Source organism: Desmodus rotundus, chromosome 3 (assembly GCF_022682495.2).
Source record: "Desmodus rotundus isolate HL8 chromosome 3, HLdesRot8A.1, whole genome shotgun sequence".
Taxonomy (NCBI): domain Eukaryota; kingdom Metazoa; phylum Chordata; class Mammalia; order Chiroptera; family Phyllostomidae; genus Desmodus; species Desmodus rotundus.
The window spans coordinates 6,525,466-6,544,711 of NC_071389.1; the positions used below are offsets into that span (position 1 = coordinate 6,525,466).

At 56.2% G+C, this 19,246-nt stretch overlaps 2 protein-coding genes across 3 annotated transcripts; one reads left to right on the top strand and one right to left on the bottom strand.

Moving 5' to 3' along the window:
- The first annotated feature begins 649 nt into the window (after nt 1–649).
- Nucleotides 650–7,684, top strand: LOC112299112 (F-box only protein 6). The gene is made up of 7 exons (XM_024554230.3): nt 650–721; nt 2,972–3,268; nt 5,187–5,313; nt 5,792–5,887; nt 6,766–6,901; nt 7,029–7,207; nt 7,552–7,684. The coding sequence occupies exons 2-7, from the start codon at nt 3,004–3,006 to the stop codon at nt 7,556–7,558; spliced, it is 810 nt and encodes a 269-aa protein (XP_024409998.1). The 5' UTR covers nt 650–721; nt 2,972–3,003; the 3' UTR covers nt 7,559–7,684.
- Nucleotides 7,560–19,236, bottom strand: MAD2L2 (mitotic arrest deficient 2 like 2). 2 transcript variants are annotated; one of them, XM_024554231.3, is made up of 10 exons: nt 12,231–12,393; nt 11,985–12,106; nt 11,806–11,857; nt 11,597–11,715; nt 10,547–10,618; nt 10,029–10,129; nt 9,161–9,255; nt 8,770–8,843; nt 8,178–8,270; nt 7,560–7,904 (listed from the first exon to the last, which is right to left on the bottom strand). In XM_024554231.3, the coding sequence occupies exons 3-10, from the start codon at nt 11,843–11,845 to the stop codon at nt 7,863–7,865; spliced, it is 636 nt and encodes a 211-aa protein (XP_024409999.1). In that variant the 5' UTR covers nt 11,846–11,857; nt 11,985–12,106; nt 12,231–12,393; the 3' UTR covers nt 7,560–7,862. The 2 variants fall into 2 exon arrangements, with proteins under 2 accessions (XP_024409999.1, XP_053776770.1); XM_053920795.1 differs by lacking the exons at nt 11,985–12,106; nt 12,231–12,393 and adding an exon at nt 19,218–19,236.
- Between the last annotated feature and the right edge of the window lie 10 nt (nt 19,237–19,246).

The following is a 19,246-nucleotide window of genomic DNA, read 5'->3' on the forward strand; positions in this document are numbered from 1 at the left end:
AACGAGGAGTTAATGTGACGTGGCCAGGCACCCTGGTGCAGCGCACTGCACAACCCTTTGTGGTTCCCTGAAGGACCAGGTGCTTGATAATTATTTGTAGAATGAAGGAGCAGTGAATTGAAGCCAGACAAGCACGCAGAGATTTTTACCTTTGAGTAAATGGAGGCCTGCCTGTGTCCAGCCCTAGAGAAGGTAGGAGCCAGGCGAAGCCTGACTTTCACATTCAGTAATCACCCTTCCGGGGGAACCCACTGGTCCAGAGGTCCCCCGTCGGCCGCCCTCGTCCCACCTCCCGTCCCTAACTCGGGAGCAGGTCAAGAGGTCTGAGGAGGAGCTGGTCAGGGGTGGGGTGTTTAGGGACTTGGTTAGGACGAGCCTCGGGTTCGCCGGGGGCGGGAGGAAGCAAAGGGAAAAAATGGATCCCAGCCGCTGAGCCGCCCACCGCCTGGGGAGAAAGACTGAAGTTTAGGAAACGAGGGCCGCCGTCGCCGTAGGGCGGCCCTGAACCCCTTTTCCCCTAGCGTCACCCCGCGCTGTCGAGGTCGCGGCCGCAGGCCGCCGCAGCGCATGCGTCGGTGCGAGGCGGAGCTGGAGCGCAGGCTGCCGCGGGGCGGGGCGCCGGCTCCGCCAAACGCCGAGCGCCTGCCCTGCCGGGGTTCCGCCCCGTGCGCAGCTCTCCGCCCAGCTGGAGCGCAGGCAGGGGCGACGGGCGCGGCGAGGGGTGAGTGTCCCGCGCCGGGAAGGGGGCAGACCCGGGGCATCACCGCGGACGCAGGGTGTGTGTTGGGGTCGGGGGGTGCCGGGAGGGCTTCCCGGGACCACGGGATGGGGTTCCGGCAGGGCGCAGGGCTGAGGCTGGCCTCTCGGGTCTGGTTACGCGCTGCGCGGAATCCCGTGTCGCCCAGTCCTGACTCCGACACCGTCCTGGCCTGCGGGCCGCCCGAAAACACGCCAAACCTCCGGGCCCACACCTCGCGGGTGAGACCCCTGCCGGCGGATGGTTGGGACTAGCCGGCACTCCCACGCCCGCGGGGCCTGGAACCAGCGCCTGCCTTTTCCGAGCCTCGGCTTCTGCTTTTGGGAGCTCTTTGAGTTGTTGGGAGGGTCCACGGAGACAAGGCCAGTGCGTGACGCCGGGCGGGCACGTGGGAAGCCCAGTAAGTGCGAGATGGCTTCTTCAGGCTGGCGTGAATGTCCTAGGATGGGCTCCCCTTCCGCGGCCCACTACCACCGCTCAGTCGGGCTTCACGCAGGACACGAGGCCCACGAAGGACAGAAACTAAGGGTGAGGGGAGTGATAACAGGCGACCAGAGCCAAAAACCGGGCTTTGGATGCCCTAGTGAGGAGTTGCTGGTACCTAACTCAGAGCCCAGCGACTCTTACTTACAGCCAGGGGTGTCCAGCCTGCAGCCCCCGGCCACATGCGGCCCAGGATGGCTAGGCATTTACAACACAAAATTGTAAATTTACTTAAAACATTTTTTGCTCATCAGCTTTCGTTAGTGTTTGTGTATTTAATGTGTGGCCCAAGACAACTCTTCTTCTTCCAGCATGACCCAGAGACGCCAAAAGGTTGGACACCCCTGAGGGGTGTCCCAGTCCTAGACCGTGCTTTTAGAAGTTGCCCACGTTTAAAAATTCACAGGTTTCACTTTTTAAAAATGTTTACAGTTCCTCCTGAAAAATTAGACCTGGCCACAGGAGAGTTTTATCCATCATAGTACTTTGCAGAGAGTACAGTGCCTTATTTATGCTTGTTTTTACTCTGCCGTGCTGAACTGCTCTGCCCTGGGCGGGAGCCACAGTGTGTGCACTCACGCTCCTTCCACCCTGCCCCGTCCCCCCAAACAGGAGTTTAGAGAAGATGCTGAACTGCCACTTTGTCCCAGTCTTTATGGGACATGAGAAGTCTTCCCTGTGCTTCTCCGTGTGGGTGCAGAATGTTCCCTCCCCTATCCACCTGGGGGATCTGCTCAGACAGCTGCCTTACCGGACCCCCCAAGCACGATTCAGGCCACTGTGGGTCCAAACCCTTGTGCAGTTCAGATGTGGAGGGAAGGAAGCCTTCCTGGGGACAGGTAGCTCTACAACTACGGACTTCGGTTTGGTTTTGGTTTTGGTTTTGGTTTTGGACCAATGACAGAAGTAACAAAGTCCTGTGCCAGATGCATTATTTAGCTGTTCCGGCCCCTCTGAGGTTGGGACACTTCCCACCTCCTTTTCACAGCTTCACCAGTGAGTCACTGCAGGCCAGGATTCAGACCCAGGCAGCCTTGCTCAGGGCCCCCAAAGCGCTCTTCGGCTTCTGGGCCTTTCAGGGTGGCTCTGGCCTGACGACCACCCCAGAAGGGAAGGGGGGCGCTCACTTGGGTGCTTATCACATCTGGCTTCCAGGCCAAAGTAAGCAATTTATTCCTCCGTGCTAGCCTCACCACTTAATCCAGTTGTGACGTAGTAATACAGATTTGGTAACAGTGAATTCACAACACTAAAATATCAGCACAAACCCTTACAGAGCTCCCAGACGACAGTGTGGCCTTGGCAAGATCTTACTGTGCACCAACTTAAAAATTAAGCAATTTTTTTTTTTTTTATGGGAGGGAAAGGGCTCTTAAAAAATTAGTCCGGCTCCAGCCAGGTATCTCAGTTGGTTAGTGGTCATCCCGATATACCAAGGTTGCAGGTTCAATCCCCCATCCCCGGTCAGGGCACATGCAAGAAGCAATGAATGAATGCATAGATAAATGGAACGTCAAATTGATATTTCTTTCTTGCCCCCCCCCGATCAATTTTTAAAAATTAGTCTGTATTTTGAGGGCTTACTATGAACTGAAAGGATGTTCAGACACTTCAGTCTTAACCGCCCACTTTACAACAAGCAGGATTAGGAGTCCCTGGCCTGGGGCCCTGGGGATCTGGGAGGCGGCCACCTCCTTGGTCAGCACTCCTATCCACCGTTGCCCCCCGCAGGCCTGTGTGCGCACCTGACCCCCACCCCAGCTATGGCCCTGGTCGGCATCAACGAGCTGCCGGAGAACATCCTGCTGGAGGTGTTCACGTACGTGCCAGCGCGCCAGCTGCTGCTGCGCTGCCGACCCGTCTGCAGTTTCTGGCGCGACCTCATCGACGTCGTGACGCTCTGGAAGCGCAAGAGCCTGCGGGAGGGCTTCGTCACCGAGGGCTGGGACCAGCCTGTGGCCGACTGGAAGATCTTCTATTTTTTATGCAGCCTCCGCAGGAACCTCCTACGCAACCCGTGTGCCGAAGGTGGGCTGCTTCCTCGTCAAAGCCTCAGGGCCTTTGCATTTGCTGTGCCCACACTACCAGAATGTTCTCTCAGAACCTAACACCCACCGTGCTCCCTTGGTTCCTCCTCATTCTTGAGCTCTCAGTTCAGGCACCTGCCCGGGCCCATCTAAAACTGTGTTCCCTACCTCGGTCCTACCACCTCCATTTAGTTCCTTAGAACTTTCCATAACCTAGAATTACCTTTTTATCTTTTCTTTGCCACAAACTTCACGCTTGCCTCTCTACATGCAGCATGCACAGTACCTTCACACAGCAGGTGCTCCAGAGGCACCCGTTGAATAATTAAACTGCAGGTCCACCTTTCCCCCTTTAGCCCAGTCCGAGCTGCCTAAGGTTTGTGGAGGGCTGCTTCTGTGCCAGGAACTATCCTGAGCTCTTCCCAAAGGGACTGCCCTCCCTTATCCCAATTATACAGACAAAGAAAACGGGGATTTGAGAGGTGGCTGCAGTCACATAATTTGAGGCCCCGTTTAGCTCACGTTCTCTTGTATTCACCAGGGTTTTTCTCCTTTGTGTAGCATCTACTACATACCAGGCACCGTGCTCCTTACTGTGGCTACGGCAGCAATCGATTAAGAGGCATTGTCTGTATACTTAGAATCCCTCTCACCTGGGCCCCAGGAGGTGGCCATTAAGGCGGGTCAGCTGCATTGTGTAGATAGGAACATTAGGCCCGAGCAAGATGGGTGTCTTGCCTGGAGACCCAGAAACACCCAGCTGCTGAAGGCCCTCGGGCCCCTCAGAATCCCCATAGCCAGCACCCCAACACTCAGAGCTCTCCACCTGCCCCAGGTTCCTCTCAGAAGCTGCCCAGCCAGGCCACCAGCCCAGCTCACACAGCTCGGTACAGCCCAGCTCTGGGCCTTCTGTACTGCAGAGACCCTAGGGTAACGGGTGCGGGCTCCTTGTAGGGGAAGCAAGCAAGGAGTTTGGGAAAGCTCCCCTGGTGATAGTTCTGGAAAGCCTTGGTGAGAAACAGCTGTTGTGTGAAGGGCTTTTCTCAGCTCAGTCTGAAGAGGGAGAATGTAACCTGCTGGCTCACACTGGTGGGATTCCTTCCACAAATGGGGGCCACTGCACACCACCCACCCAAAGGATGCCTGTTCTCTCAGCTGTTACCCCTCCCGCCCAGGCCAGAGGTTTCCTGGGACCCACTGACAAACCTGTAAATGGTCCTCGCGCCCCTCTGATCTCGTGACATGGTTAGGATGTCGGGGGGCAGTGTCAGTTGTCCCACTGGGACATATTCACATGAGCCATTAGGAACGAAAGTACCACCCTGGCTGGTGTGACTCAGTGGAATGAGTGCCCACCCGCAAACCAAAAGGTTGCCTGTTTGATTCCCAGTCAAGGCAGGTGCCTGGGTTGCCGGCCAGGTTCCCAGTGTGGGGCGCGTGAGAGGCAACCGATCCACATCGGTGTTTCTCTCCCTCTTTCTCCCTCCCTTCCCCGCTCTCTAAAAATAAACAGATAAAATCTTTAATTTAAAAAAATCATCAATGTTAAAGAACGAAAGTACCATCCTAATTTAATGTTCCGAGAACCGAAACTTGGGTACTTCCCAGAGGTCCTCAGCAACACAGAAGTGAGAAGAGGTGAGGTTTTTCCTGGGCCTCACCTAAGGATCAAGCCAGTCAAGGATAAAGTGGGAGGGGCGGGACCCAGATCAAAGTGATACTGTGGAGACAGATGGGAATGGGCTGGAGGAGCTGAGCTTCTTGGGGCGTTTTCCCAGGTGCAGGTAGGGTGCACAGCTTGGGATCTGAGAGCATGAGCAAGCCCTGCCTTTCAGCAGCCCCTTTCTCCCTCCCTCCCAGGACCAAATGGGGCGAGCCAGGCTGGGCGTTTACATTTACCCAGCTTCTGTCTCTCCCAGAGGGTATGACATCCTGGTGTATCGACTCCAATGGGGGCGACCAATGGAATGTGGAGACCTTACCTGGAGCCTGTGGGACAGACTTTCCTAGCTCCAAAGTCAGGAACTACTTCGTCACATCCTATGAGTAAGACACATTGAACCGAGCAGGCTGGGTTGGGGGGAAGAGGGTTAGGACACCTTTGGCCAAACCCCAGGACTACCCCCTCAGGGGCTCCGTGAAGCTCAGAGCCTCCTGCCTCCTGGGGCAGAAGTAAACTCTGACGGGGTGGAGACCAACGTAAGGAGGTGGGGGGGAGCCTGTGGGGCAGTTAAGCTGTCAGGGTGTCTACAGGCGGTCCCTAACCTAGGAGTATGGATTCCCTGGGGCCCTGGGAGACTGGAGACTGGGCCTGGGGACTGGGATCAGATGCTGCCCAGGCACAAGGGGTCAGACCCCCTGCATGTTTTTTATGGGCCTATACCGAGCTAGGAACCGGAGTCAGCACCAGCCAGCAGCTGTCCTGCAGCAGTGAGGGGCCACTGCTGGGTGCCCTGAACCACCTCCTGGGTCTGGGCCATGCAGAGCATACCTAGGAATGCAAACCTCTCCTTCTGCTCCCCAGCTTATGCCTCAAGTCCCAGATGGTGGACCTCAAAGCCGAGGGCTACTGGGAGGAGCTGATGGATGAGTTCCGGCCTGACATAGTGGTGACGGACTGGTGAGTGCGGCCAGGGCCCCGCCCTCTGCACCCCCCACTTTTCCCGACAACACGGGGGCGAGTGCCCACTCTCTGCCCAGTAGCATCCTGCAGGCAAGGGCTGCCCCCAAACCAGGCCACCCCCCTCCCCATCGCCACTTGCTCATCCAGTAGCACCTTCCGGCCTCCCCACCACGGTGTTAGCAGTGGACATTGACCCTACTTTACAGATAGGGAGACCAAGGCCTACAGATGAGTTGTCACACACAGGCAACAGACAACCAAGATCCAGCCTACCTGGACCTCGCAGTACTCACATGCCTTATCTGCCCCCCTGCCCCTTGTCCCTGTGCAACCTGCGCCTCTCAAGTTCCCTCTCCGTACACAGTTGTGCCAGGCTTTGACATGGCCATGGCAGAAGCAGGACCCCAGTCCCAGCCAAGGCCACCACTCTGAGAGTGTAGGGGCAGGGATGGAGGGGCAGACAGGCCTGCGGGGGGGTTGGGTGCGAACAGCAGGGCTAAGTGGAGGGCGAGCTCTGTGCCAGCCCTGGCCACCCAGGCCACCCCTCCCTTAATCTCCCGTGGAGTCCACAGCCCGGCCCCTGCAATGTACAGGTGACACCGCTCTGACAGCCTGGGCCTTCATCTCTGTGCTTTGCTTTTTAAGGTGAACTCTTCTCCGAAATACCCAGAAGGGTTGCCCTTTTCTCAGACACAGTAACTGAGGCCCAGCCCAGGCAGACTGCTTCCCGGGGTCCAGGGAGCGCTGAATGTGGGCCTCATGGGCTGTACAGGAAATGAACCTCAGGAGCTCCAATGTGTAGGCCTGCTGCCTGCCCACCGCCAGGGCCACCCTTTGTCTTGGGGTGCACAGTCCTGAGCCCCATCCTCGCCTAGGTTCGCCGCTAGAGCAGACTGTGGCTGCACCTACAACATCCGAGTACAGCTGGTCTCAGCTGACTACATCACTTTGGCCTCCTTCGAGCCCCCACCTGTGACCATCCATCAGTGGAACGATGCCACATGGACAGAGGTGAGGCCTCCACTGCTTGCCTGCCACCCACTCCCACTTCTCCCAGGGCCTGCACTGCCCCCAGCTCTGCCACCTGGAACTCGTACCCTCCCCATCCTGGTGGTCACTTCCTCTCCCCTCCCTTCAGGTCACCCACACCTTCTCCGACTACCCTCCTGGCGTCCGCCACATCCTCTTCCAGCACGGGGGCAATGACACCCAGTTCTGGGCAGGCTGGTACGGGCCCCGCATCACCAACAGCAGCATCGTCATCAGCCCTAAGACGACCAGGAACCCGGCGCCCTCCACAGCCCAGCCCAGGCCCAGGTAGGGGCAGAAGGAGGATGCTGGCTTGCCCTCCCCCGACCTCATTTCTACAGTCCCTCCTGACAGTCTGTCATCTGACAGCTACCTATCCGTCCTCTGTCCCTGACAGCCCAGGGACCTCCTGCCACAGTTCTAACTTTGGCAAACCCACCAGATTGTGGTAATTTGCTGTTGCAACTTATTGTTAAATGTATTGCCTCTGCCATTTTGTCATAATAAATGTTTTCAGTAAAACCAGCCTGGGTTGGCTCTAGGAGGGGGGCAGGTTGGGGTCTCTGGCACTTTGGTAGAGAAGGGGCCCTTGCCCCGGGTGAATTTGGCTGCATCTGTCCCTCCCACTGCAGGTGGTGAGAGCCCAGGTCGGCCCTTGGGGCCCTTTATTGAAACAACTCACAGCGCAGTATTGAGACAGTGTCGGCCGGCTAAACCCCAGGAGGCCGGGGAATGCAGGTCCCACGCCCTTCCTGCCTTCCTGGGGGGGGTTCCTCCATGAAGACAGCCAGCCCTGAGCAGCCCTAAGCTGAAGGGCCGGCAGTCCATACATAGAGGCAATAAGAGCACTTGGAATCTGAGGGGCCCTGCAGCGCTGCCCGAGGCTGAGGGAATCCCAAAGTCCGACAATTGTGGCATCTGCAGGGGTGGGGCAGACACACCCTCAGCTGCTTTTATGAGCTCGTTCTTCCACGTAGAGCTGCATCTAATGGACAGAAACAAATAGCCACGTCAGGGCACCTGTGTGGTAGCCCGTGATTCCCTGGCAGGCAGCTCTCTGCCAAGGGTCGGGTTGCATGGCCACAGCCAGAAGTGAAGGGACGGGGCGGGGGGGGGGGGGGGGGGGGGGACACACACACACACACACACAGGATGGGAGGAGCCTTATACCAGCACTCCCTGGAAATGTCCCCCAGGCCTTGTCCACAAGGCCTCAGCACACCCTAAATAAAGCGTATCTGGCCCCCACACAGCTCACCTTTAAAATATCTGACGTCATGGTTTTCAGGGGTATCAGCCGGGGGTCGTGCATGTGGACGTCCTGCTCGTCTGCCAGGATCCAGGGGAAGTCCTGGGGAGGGAGTCCAGAGGAGGGTGTAGCAGGGGTTGGGACCCTGGACTGCCCTCCCTCTGCTCTGCCTGCCCCCTCCAGCACTGGGGTCCTCAGACTTTGGGGAGCATCAGAATCACCAGGGAAGTGCAGATTCCCAGGTTCCTCCATGGGACAGGCCAAGTTGTAGGTCAGAGCTGGGCTGGGAACCCAAGGAACTTAATAAGCCCTAAGCACCAACTCTGAAATGGGTAGGCAAGGACCCCCCTCCCTGAAGAACCCCCACCTAGCCAGCAGCTCCAGCATCCACTTCACCCTTCCCTTGGTGCTGACAACGGCCGGCCTGTGGCCACGCAGTTAACACACAGGGAGCCTCCTGGGTGCTAGGCACTGCCATAAGCCACGTGACAAGTGCGGTGGCCACGGGCAACACCCCTGCCCCCTTGGAAGTAGTGTGGTGTCTGCGTATCAGAGCCTTCCAGCTGCCCCCGCCTGCCAGCCCACACCAGCGTCCTCTCACCTTGATGACCTGGATCTTCTCCATGTTGCGAGTGGCGGCTTCCCTCGTGTGCACCAAGACTGTGAAAGTACAGCCTGAGGAGGCAGGCGTCGGGTCACGCCCGGGCCACACCACACCTGCCACTCGGCTTAGTCTCTGCCCACCTCCCTAGCTAGCTCAGCAGCCCCACAGATCGGAGTGTAAACCAAATGTTAAGACACAGTCAACAGGCAGATTAAAGCCAGGGTGGGGTCAACCAGGGAAGCTTCCTGGAGGGAGTAGACTTTCAAAGGAGTTCTAAACGGCAGGAAGGGACGAGGCTCAGTGCAGCCAAACGGGGACTTGAGAACACAGACCAACCCAAGGTAGCCATGGAAACACCCAGGGAAAAGGCAGTAGGAGGGAAGCACACCCGGGGGGTTGTGGTCCAGCACAGCATCACACACGCTGATCTTCAGGATGAAGGCTCGGAGCAGCTGCTCCACGTGAGACAGCAGGGAGTCTGAGCTGGAAAGGAGAGGAAGGCCTCCCATCACACGGGGACCCCGCCCTCCCCCCCCTCCCCCCGCCAGCAAGTAGTCACCCCGGGAAGCAAACCAAGGGGTCCAGGGCCCCTCCAGTCCTTCTGAGAGTTTTGGCTTCTAAGAGCCCAGGTACCTATCATCTGGGAAGTTTAAAACCAATGCAGAGCCCCATCCCAGACTAATTAAGTCAGGATGGGGGAAAGGGAGAAAGGAATTCCTTATAGGTGGTTCCTATATACTGGTACCCCCCTCCTACCCCTCAGTCTGGGAACCAGGACCCCAAGCCTGAAGGGAAAGGTCTTGCCCAAGGCCATACTGGGACAGGGATGGATTTTATTGTCCTGACCTCACCACAGGAAGCCAGCAGCTGACCAGCCAACAGTCCTGCCCAAGGTCAACTTCGAATTGACCAGGGACTATACCACTTGACTGGGAAGTTAGGACACTGGGTCGTGGCCGGGCTCTGCCACCATGTGGGAGAGACCCTGGGTAGTCCGTGTTAATCTCTGGACCTCAGTTTCTCCATCTGTGTAAGATGAGGCTGGGACTAGCCATTCACCAGTGCTGTGGTTTTCCAGGTATGACACAGGAGGGCCTCCGTGTAACCTGTGTGATGTCCTGAGACCACTTGGTGGCCTGTTAGGTTGGCAGTCTTACATTTCTCCAAGGTACTAGAAGCTGCCTTAAAGGGATGAAAGAGAGGCATTCCTAGGAACCTCACACCATTAGCTGGGGGACGGCGGGGCAGCCGCTCACCTGATGGACAGCAGTGGAGGCTGGGTGATTTCAAAGACGAACTTCTCCACTGGGCGGTGCTCTTTGTCCAAAATTACCACCACCACTTTCTCCACATCATTCTGCAAGGACAGGAATACCCTACTCCAGAAGTGGATGCCCCACCCACCACCACCCCCGCCCTGCCCAAGGAACGGAAAGGGCACACTCATAGCCCTGCTCAGCCTCGAGGCCGAGGGTCCCCAAAAGCCCAGAGAGACATCTGAGAAGGTCAAGTAGGCATTCCCAGACATGAGTGGTACAGGCTGAGGGGAGAGACTCCAGGACGTCTCAGAGAGCAGGACAAGATAGGACGAGGAAACCCTAATGGGCCAAGCCCAGGCAGAACTTGGGGGTGGGCCTGAGAAGCAGACATGAGAACCCAGAACCCTCCCAGGGAGGCCCTACTCATAGAACCATCCACGAGCCAGAGCTCCTGGGCCCAGCATCACCCCATCCCATATCGGGAATGAGGTGGGTTGGGGGGCTGGTGGCCTCACCTTCTCCAGGAGTGGCTTGACACAGTGCAGCGTGTCCTGGATGTACTGGTTCAGCTCCGGGTGACAGGACATCTGCACACAATGCCGTGACGGCTGGTGAGGCCTGCAGCACCAGTGGGGGACACCCACCATCCCCTCCAGGAGCCCAGGCCCTATCTGCCTTTGGAGAGAGGCCCAGCAGTTCCCTGGAGCTTCTTACCCAAGAGACCAACTTCCCATCATGGGGCTAAGAATTCAGCCTCAACATTAGCACTTAGCATTAGAGTTTCCTAATGCAGGGTCCTTTGGCTCCTCCAGAGTCTGAGAAAACCCTAAATTGTATGTATTTGGGCAGATGGGCATTTTTCCAGAGAAGGGATCCAGAAATGTCATCAGTTTTCAAAAGTTAAGAATCTGGAACTAAGGAGCTATGTGGCCTCAGGCAAATTACTTCTCTGAGCTTTAATAAACTTTATCCATGAAGATCTCAAAGAAAAAGCGAGAATTAAATAAGATATGTATCTAGTGGGTACTCAGTAAGTGCTGTTCTCTTTTCCTTTTCCCTGTAGACCCTTTAAGCTTCCACCACCTTCCAGTATTCAGTCATTTATCTTAATGTTCACTGAGTGTGTTCCAAGGGGCAGGCACTTCTAGAGACTGGGAGTAGAGTAGTTTATGGCTTTGTCTCCCTTTTAACCTGCAATTAGGGTAAGTGAGGGCAGGAAGAAGGTGCCTGAGGTTTACAGGAATCCAGTCCCCAAACCAACCATTGACCAGCTGCTTCAAGAACTCTTAAAATATAATCATGCCCCAAGGCAACTCTAATCCGAAGGCCTGGTCCCTAACTTCTGGAGGGGAACTCCCAGTTCCGAGGGGATAGAAGGAGATGAACCACTGCAGTGAGGGGTGGGAGTGGCTACCAGTAGCTGCAAGGACCTGGGAGGCAAGACCCCCCACCACTGCAGAAAGGGGGCTAGGCCTGAAGGTAGAACAGAATTTTAAAATCCACTCTCTACCCACTCTATGATTAGGGTGTGACCCAGTGGCTCCAAGCCGGCTGTGGGGACTCACCTGGACAGGCACGTTGTACTTTTTACGCTTCTGGAAAATGCCCACTGGGTAGACCTCGCGCACGTAGAGGATTAGGTGCACGGCCACCTCCAGGAACTCGCAGAGCACGTCGGCCACCACTGCGAGGGGGCAGAACCCGGTGTGCTCTGGGAAGCCCGCCGGCCCACGCCCTCCCTCGCCCCCAAGGTAGGCAGGTCCAGCATCCCTACCTTGGCCAAAGTTGAGGTCCTGTCGCGTGAGCGTAGTCATCCTTCCCTTCTCCTAGGGGTGGGACAGGAGTGGGGGCTAGTTCCAAAGTTCTAGTCAGCCACAGGGCCTGCTCGCCTCAACAGCCCCTCCCCTCCGCCTGGGGGGGAATAGGGCAGCACTCCCCAGAGCACAGACTCACGGCAGCTGGGAACGACCCCCCGCACTGGCGTCACAGCTCGGGGCATCAGCTGCCCCTCGATCAGCCTGCTTTCACTGGCACTTCACCAAATGTCTCGTGGCGGGTGGTAGGAAAGGCCAGAGCTGTGCGGGCAAAAAGGACCGCAGAGGTAACCGCAGGATGCGTAGGACGGGGAGCGGAAAGCGGGACACGCGGAAAGAGAAACTAGGCTGGAATAAGGCTCCACCCTCTCCCCTCCTCTGGTACCGGCTCTGGCCTCGGTTGCCGGCTCGAGGCCCAGCCCCCGCGCGGGGAACCACGGACCCAGCCACTTGCGCCTCCAGCTCAATCCGCGCGGCCCGGGCGCCGCTTCGTGACGTCCCTGGCGCCGCGGCGGGTCCAGGAGCGCGCTTCGGGCCACGCCTACTCCCCCCAGCAGCCCAGGCGGGGGCGGAAGAGGCGGGGCCAGGGGGCGGGGCCGGCCTGCGAGCTGGAGAGACCCAGGGCCCGAAAGGGATAATACTGCGCCAACCCGCATGGTTTCGATTTTGAGTGGACGCGATGAAAGACAACTTTGGTTTCTACGTCAGATCGCTACGAATCTTCTTCTCCAGGACATTTCTCTCACTTTAGGAGGCGTGGTAAGGCGGTGGGTACGTGCTGCTGGTGCGAACCAGGTGGAGGCCACAGCTGAGAACTCTGGACAGCGACATCTACTGCTAGTTCCGGAATCACGGGCTCAGCTGCCCAACCGAAAGCGAATCCGCCGGCTCCGGGGCGGGGAGAGGGGAGGACCACGGTGCACCTGGGATGCCGCCACCCCCACCCGGAACCTGTACAGCCTGGCTTAACCTCCCAGGAAGATAAAACCTCCCGGGCCCACGCATCAAAACAATAGCTGGCCTTTATGAAGGTTCATCCGTGTGCCAGACGCTGCACTAACTGTGTGTACAGGGATTATATCACTAAATTCTCAAAACAATTCTACTCGAGTTACTCTCATTGTCCACATTTTACAAATGAGCCAACGAGGTGTGGAGTAAATGTCACACAACAATTGGGGGAGGGGCGCGCAGAGCTGTGTTCTGCCACTATACTTTCCAGGTCTGGAATCATCCCCTCCCCGCCCCCCATGGACTCCTGAAGGGTATTAATAGTAAAATAATTACTAACATGGATTGAGGACTTATTACATGTCAAGCACTGATTTCTTTGATTCCCTCATTAACCCTAGGAGCTAAACACCGATTATACAGCCCCACTTACAGATGGTAAAACAGGCAGAGACGTTCTCTAATTTGCCAAAATCACACCTTTGGAATACAAACCCAGTTCTGACTTCTATTCAGACTTCAGGACTTCAGCCTATTTTCAGCCCCTTTATTTTACAGGTGGGGAAATTAGGATCAGAGAAATGGCTGTGGAGTTAGGGAAAACCAAGGCAGAACCAGAACCCCAGGGACCTTGTCTCTGACCTCTGAGAGATTGTCAGAAGTCACACCCATCTATGGGGACACAGATCTAGCCAAGAATGTGGGAGACCCTTTACCCCAGAAGCCTTCCAGTCTTCATTTACACACTTCCGATGGAGTGGGGGCAGAGGAGAGAAAGTGTAGCTTGGCCCATTAAGCCAGGAATGCCAGCAGAGCAGGTCTCAAAAGGAGTCCTTGGAAATCTGCATCAGAATCCCTGGGGAGCCCATTAAATACTGGAAACCCTGGCCTCCCAGACCTACCAGTTCAGCCAGAGTGCACAGCATGGTACTGGCCCTTTAATGGCTCCCCAGGGGCCCTGATGCCCAAGAAAGTGTGGGAATCACCACAACTGGTTTGGGCTGTTCCCAAGGGAAGTCTGCATTTCATAAAACTGCAACACTTAACCCAAAGGGGTGGGTGATTTATTTCAAGAGTTGATGCACCTGACAACGCATTCGGCAGGGCACAGCAACTCTTCTTGAGACATGGAGATCCTGCCCCCATCATGCCATGCGTGAGAGGACCACTTTCACACAGAGCCTGCCAAGCAGCTCACTGGCTTGTAGAAGGTGACCCCTGGCTCCTTGAGATTTAATCATTGTGATGCTTTGGCCACTAGGGAAATGAGGGTCCTTCGCCTCTTTCTGGAGGCTACTCAAGTAGCTTTTTCATTGGTGACAGGAAGTTTTAGGGAGGCAATTCCTTGTTTAGGATCCCTTAGGACTGGGGCCTGGAATGGAGAAGCTCAGAGCCCAGCTTCTCCTGCGGGGTGGCCTCCAGGGCATAGTGTGAGCAGCATGGGGCTCGTGCCAGGTGCCCCCTCCATGGGCCCACAGCCCCAGCCCTCTGCCCTAAGAAGGCGCAGTGCAAGCCACCCAAAGGTCTCCTGACACACAGCTCAAGGACTCCAGAGAAACCTTGGAGGACACACAACCCAACACTTGACATTTCCCCAACTGGGAAACTGAGGTCCCAATAGCCCTTGTGACACTGGGGTACCCACCTTGTCGAAACCCATAGATAAAAGTGCCTGGGTATGGGGCTTTGTATTCCAAGTCAGCCATACACAGAGAAAAGCAGGCGGGAGACAAATGAGGGATTCAAACTGATCTGACCCCTAATCCCAAAGAGGCCTCTTCTCATTCCTGAAATGAAGAGGCTGGATGGATGTCCCCTAATCCTCTGGTGGCCTTGGGTTCCACGGGGGCCATGAAGCCGGGGATAGGGCAGGGGCAGGGGGTTGCAGGGGAGCGCTATGAAAACTCATCTGTCACTTCCATCCACAGGGCTCTGAGGCATCTGGCTTTTCATATCTTAATCATGTCAGCATGATGGATGGTCGAGGGACCCAGATGACATTATGGGGTTAATTTATTACATTTTTGAATACCCATTTGCTGGGAGAGTGTTTCCGTTTTTCAAAGTTATTTGCATATTTTTCACCATAACGACACTATGTAGGAGGGCATCTGAGAGGGAAGGATGGATGTTTAGGAGGAGGGAGAGCTTATTTGCCAACTGGAGCAGGTCCCCAAGGGTCTGCAATGGGAACAAAGACAAACTCATTCCTGAGGGACATTTACATTGAAACTGAAGAGGAGGCAAGATGCAACAACATCTTGCAGAGAAAGGCCTTGCAAAGACGAAGGCCTGCATGGGCAAACGAGGGCTCCTGGGGTCCACCGAGTGAGTGAACTGGGGGAGACAACAGACAACAGCGTCCAGACCCTAAGATGCTTTCAAAGCCTCCCCATACCCAACAGGCTGAATCATGGAGCCTACCCCTGCTGGAGGTTCCTAGGACACCAAACACAGGCAGGTGGGAGGGTCACAGAGTCAGCCACATATAGGCTGGTGACAATCCCAAGGATACCCCAATGCTCAGGAACACAGCCGGTTGAAACAACCCCTAAGCAAAGACCCAGCCTCATTCATTCTTTTAGTTCAGCACCTCACCCAGGGCCTGGCCAAATCTAGGTTCTCAACGAGTGTATGTTAAATGAGTGAATGCAAGAACAGAGGAATGAAACAGTGGCAGACAGTGGCTCATTGCCACTTGCCTGACTCAAATCCTAACAGGCTGGATGAGGAGCAAAGACCTCTGATTGCAGTGATTCAGCATGGTATGCAGAAAAGAGCTGCTTTAGAAAAGGAGCAAGGGATGTGGGTGCTCACTGAGGCGGCCCCACACCCACCAGGCTGCTCGTGCATCCAACCTGCTGTTTCTCACCGATCTCTGTTGCTACACCAGCTACTTGGCCCTTTGCTCTCCGAACCTCAGTTTTCTCGTCTGTAAACTGGGATAGTAGTGGTACAAATTCCATTTAGTTGAGTAAAAGTAAATGAAATAATGCTTGTAAAAATTTGAGGTGTACAATGCCTAGCACATAAATGCTCAATGAATGGCTGTTATGACAATATTAAAATTGGCACATGCTGTCTAAGCCCCTGGAGCAAACACTGGGCCAGGCAGCATGCTTTTCACAACCCCCCCCCCCAAAGCATCCTTAGCTGTGTGCCCTCATCCCGTTTTCATTTCCCCAGGCAGCAGGCAGCCCCCAAGGCACCCTAAGGGAGGACGTGCATCTTCACGGCCCAAGATGCCTAACAAGGGGCTGCAGCAGACAGACGGTTCCACTCCTCCCTCGTCTGGCCTTCTGGTGTGAGGCCTGGCCTGCACAGCTGTCCCAGACCTTGGGGTCTGCTGCTGACCCCCAACCCAAGCCCAATGCCAGTGACACTGGGCGCTCCCCATGCTTCAGCCAGGACGGAACTTCTTAATCTCTTTTTAAACTTTGAACTTCTGCCCAAATGCACAGAGATACTAAATGTCTTCCACGATTTTAGGAGTGTCCAGGCCCTCTGAAGTCATCCCGGGCCACAGGGTAAACCCCCTTGATCCAGCTCAACTTTTAAAAAATAACTGCGTTGTTAAGATGCAATTCACAAAGCATACAGTTCACCCTGTTAAAGTGTGCACGTCAGTGGTTTGGAAGATAGTCCCAAAGTTGTGCGCCAACCACCACGGTCTAGTTCCAGAGCATTGTCATCACTCCAAAAAGAAAAAACTCCACACACATTAGCAGTCACTTCCCAGTCTCCCTTCCCTCAGCCCTGGCCATCACTGGTCTACTTTCTAGCTCTATGGACTTGCCTATTCTGAACATTTCCTATAAACTCGATCATCTAATATGTGGTCTTTTATACCTGGCTTTCAGGTCTCAGCATAAGTTTTCAAGATTCACCCAAATGTGAGGTGCATTGGTACTTCATTCCGTTTTATGACCAAATAATAGCCCGTTGTATGAATATACCACATTTTGTCATTCCCACTTTGGCCATTCAACTACCACACTTTACAGGTGGGGAAACTGAGGCCCAGAGTCACCATAACCTGGATGGGATAGGAGTCCAGGCCTCCCCTAACACCCACCTTTCCCCACTGCATCGCTCTGGGAGAAGCCAGAGGGCAGAGTGTGGGCAAGGCCGAAGACCGCCTGCCGGTGAGCAGGCAGGGCGGCAGCATTCGAACCAGAGTCCCTAGGATTTTGCTTCTGGGTCAGTGAATGCCTGACCACAGCTTCATCCTTGGAAAGGAGAATCATGACCAATGTCCCCCTCCCAGGCCCAAGTCACTGTCCCCTCTTCTCTGCCATTGCTCCTAACCGGTCTCCCCGCTCTTGTGCTTGTCCCACCACGGTGTGTTCTCAGCTTTAGGGAACAGAGTGAGTCACCGTTAAAACCCAAGGCAGGTCACGTCTCCACACGGCTCAGAACCCTCCACTGGCTCCCATCTCACTCCGACTACAAGTCCACATCCTCGCCGTGGCCTTTGTGGCTCCCCTGATCGGCCCCCTCTCCAATGTCAGCGCTCCCTGCTCCAGCCTTGCTGGTCTTCCCCAGACACCAAGCTCTGCGGCTTCCAGGCCTCTGACTGCCTCTCCCGCCTGCATCGCTCTTCTCTCAGCCACCCGGCTCGTCATCTCATTTTCTTTGCTTTCTTTCCTTTTCAAACAAATCTGTTGTTCTTAGTCATTTCACTACCTCATTTTCTTTGCCGAAGAAACTGCCTCACCAAAGAGGCCTTTTCTGAGAACCTTATGTAAAACAACTCTTCCCCTTCAATGTTTTCTCTCTTTCATGTACTTTCTTAGCTTTTCATAGCACTAACCACCACTTGGCATATTACATAGATATCTGTTCACTGTCTCCTTCACTAGACTGTAAGCTCCATGAGAGGAGCGAGTCCGGCCAGCATTGTTCATTACTGGGGCGCCCGGAGCCCAGAACAGAGCTGGCGCACAGCAGGTGCTCAACAGGTAATTATGGGATAAGGGATTTAAACCTTCCGGTGAATAAGCAGCCTCACCCTTTCGCAGGTCCACCCCGAAGCCCATCAAGTCGATTCATTACAATAACAATAGCAGTTGGTTTTTCTAGCGCATTTCCTATGGGTCCAGGACCTTACAAACGTTATCTCCTTACACAGGTTATCACACTTAACACTTGAACCTTGAGAGTTAGGGATAGTAATGAGCTCAGAGAGCTTAAGCTACTAGCCCAAAGACCAGGGAAATGGCATCAGAAGAGGAGCCCAAGCATTCAACCTGACTACAAAGCAGAGCTCTTAAACCTCTGAGACATAATTTGCCATATTCTGGAGAAAGAAAAAAAAAAAAAGTCGAAAAGGAAAAGATGCGGCTTCCCGCGCGCCGGTCCCACTCCACCACTCTTTGATCTTTTCAGCGCCCAAGGCCCCGATGACCCCGCCATGAGTTATGGGGACAGCGGGACCCATAACACAGCATTCCCGAACTCCCAGAGTCGGCAAGACACGGCGCCCCGAGCGGTGATGGATGAGCCAGTCCCTGGCCACTGGCTTTGTCCCGTCAGGGCCGGGCTGGGAGCACCAGACTTTGGACGGGGCGTGGCGAGAGGCCAACGGTGTCTGGGGGGGTGGGGGGTGGGAGCAGGGATAGGTAGGCTTGTCCTGCTTCCTTGGGCGGGGGGGCGCATTAGTAAGGCCGTCAGCGCCCAGGAATCTCACCAGGTCGCGTTTTGAAGACCCCATACCCCTACATGCAAGAGAGAGCTCTCGTAGAATCCACCCGCCCCCCCCCCGCCCCCACTTCATGTACTTTCCGGGGCTACAAAGGCTCAGCGGTGCTGACTCCCGCCTCCCTCGCACCGGGCATTTCTTCTGTCCTATTTGACAGCCTGGGCGGAATAATCCTTTTGGGGACCCGCCGGCCCCCACCGGACCAGACGCCGCAGCAGCTGAGCGCTCAGCTCCGATTCATTGTTGGGGTCCGCCAGGGACCCCCTGCCGTGGCCCTTTGTCGCCCGCTCCCGGCGGAGCTGCTCCAAATGCGCCACCGCCTCCCGTGCCCCGCCCGTCCCACGCGCCTCGGGCCGCGCCGAGGCAGCTCTTACGCACCGGGAGGAGTGGGCCCGCCTCGCCCGGTGCCGGCACAGCCGCCCGGCTGCGCCCGCCTTTGTCTGCCTCCTTTGTCTGCCCCGCGCCCTCGCGGCGGCGGCGGCTAGGCCTCTGGGGAGCCGGCCGGGAACGCCGAGGGCAGCTGGCGAGGGCGCGCCGGCCGGGAGCGCGCGGGGCTGGCCTGGCCAGGGGCTGCCCCTCCACGGGGGGCCTCCGAGCCGACTCCCCACTGCCCCTCCTCCGCCCCCTCCCGTTGCTCCCGCCCTCTTCACTCTCATCCGCCTCCGCCCCCTCCCCTCCAGCCCCGCGCAGCCTGGGCACATCCTCTTGACGCCCGCGCACCTCTCCGCGCGGTTCCCGCTCAGCCGCGT

Bases quoted from the DNA above. Each gene is read 5' to 3' on its own strand.
- LOC112299112 (XM_024554230.3), top strand. From the start codon at position 3,004: ATGGCCCTGGTCGGCATCAACGAGCTGCCGGAGAACATCCTGCTGGAG. The intron at 5,888-6,765 runs GTGAGTGCGGCC...ATCCTCGCCTAG, and splicing joins GACATAGTGGTGACGGACTG to GTTCGCCGCTAGAGCAGACT. The intron at 6,902-7,028 runs GTGAGGCCTCCA...CCCTCCCTTCAG, and splicing joins ACGATGCCACATGGACAGAG to GTCACCCACACCTTCTCCGA.
- MAD2L2 (XM_053920795.1), bottom strand. From the start codon at position 11,845: ATGACTACGCTCACGCGACAGGACCTCAACTTTGGCCAAG. The intron at 10,130-10,546 runs GTGAGGCCACCA...CTGTCCTTGCAG, and splicing joins TCAAGCCACTCCTGGAGAAG to AATGATGTGGAGAAAGTGGT. The intron at 9,256-10,028 runs GTGAGCGGCTGC...TCTCCTTTCCAG, and splicing joins CCTCCACTGCTGTCCATCAG to CTCAGACTCCCTGCTGTCTC.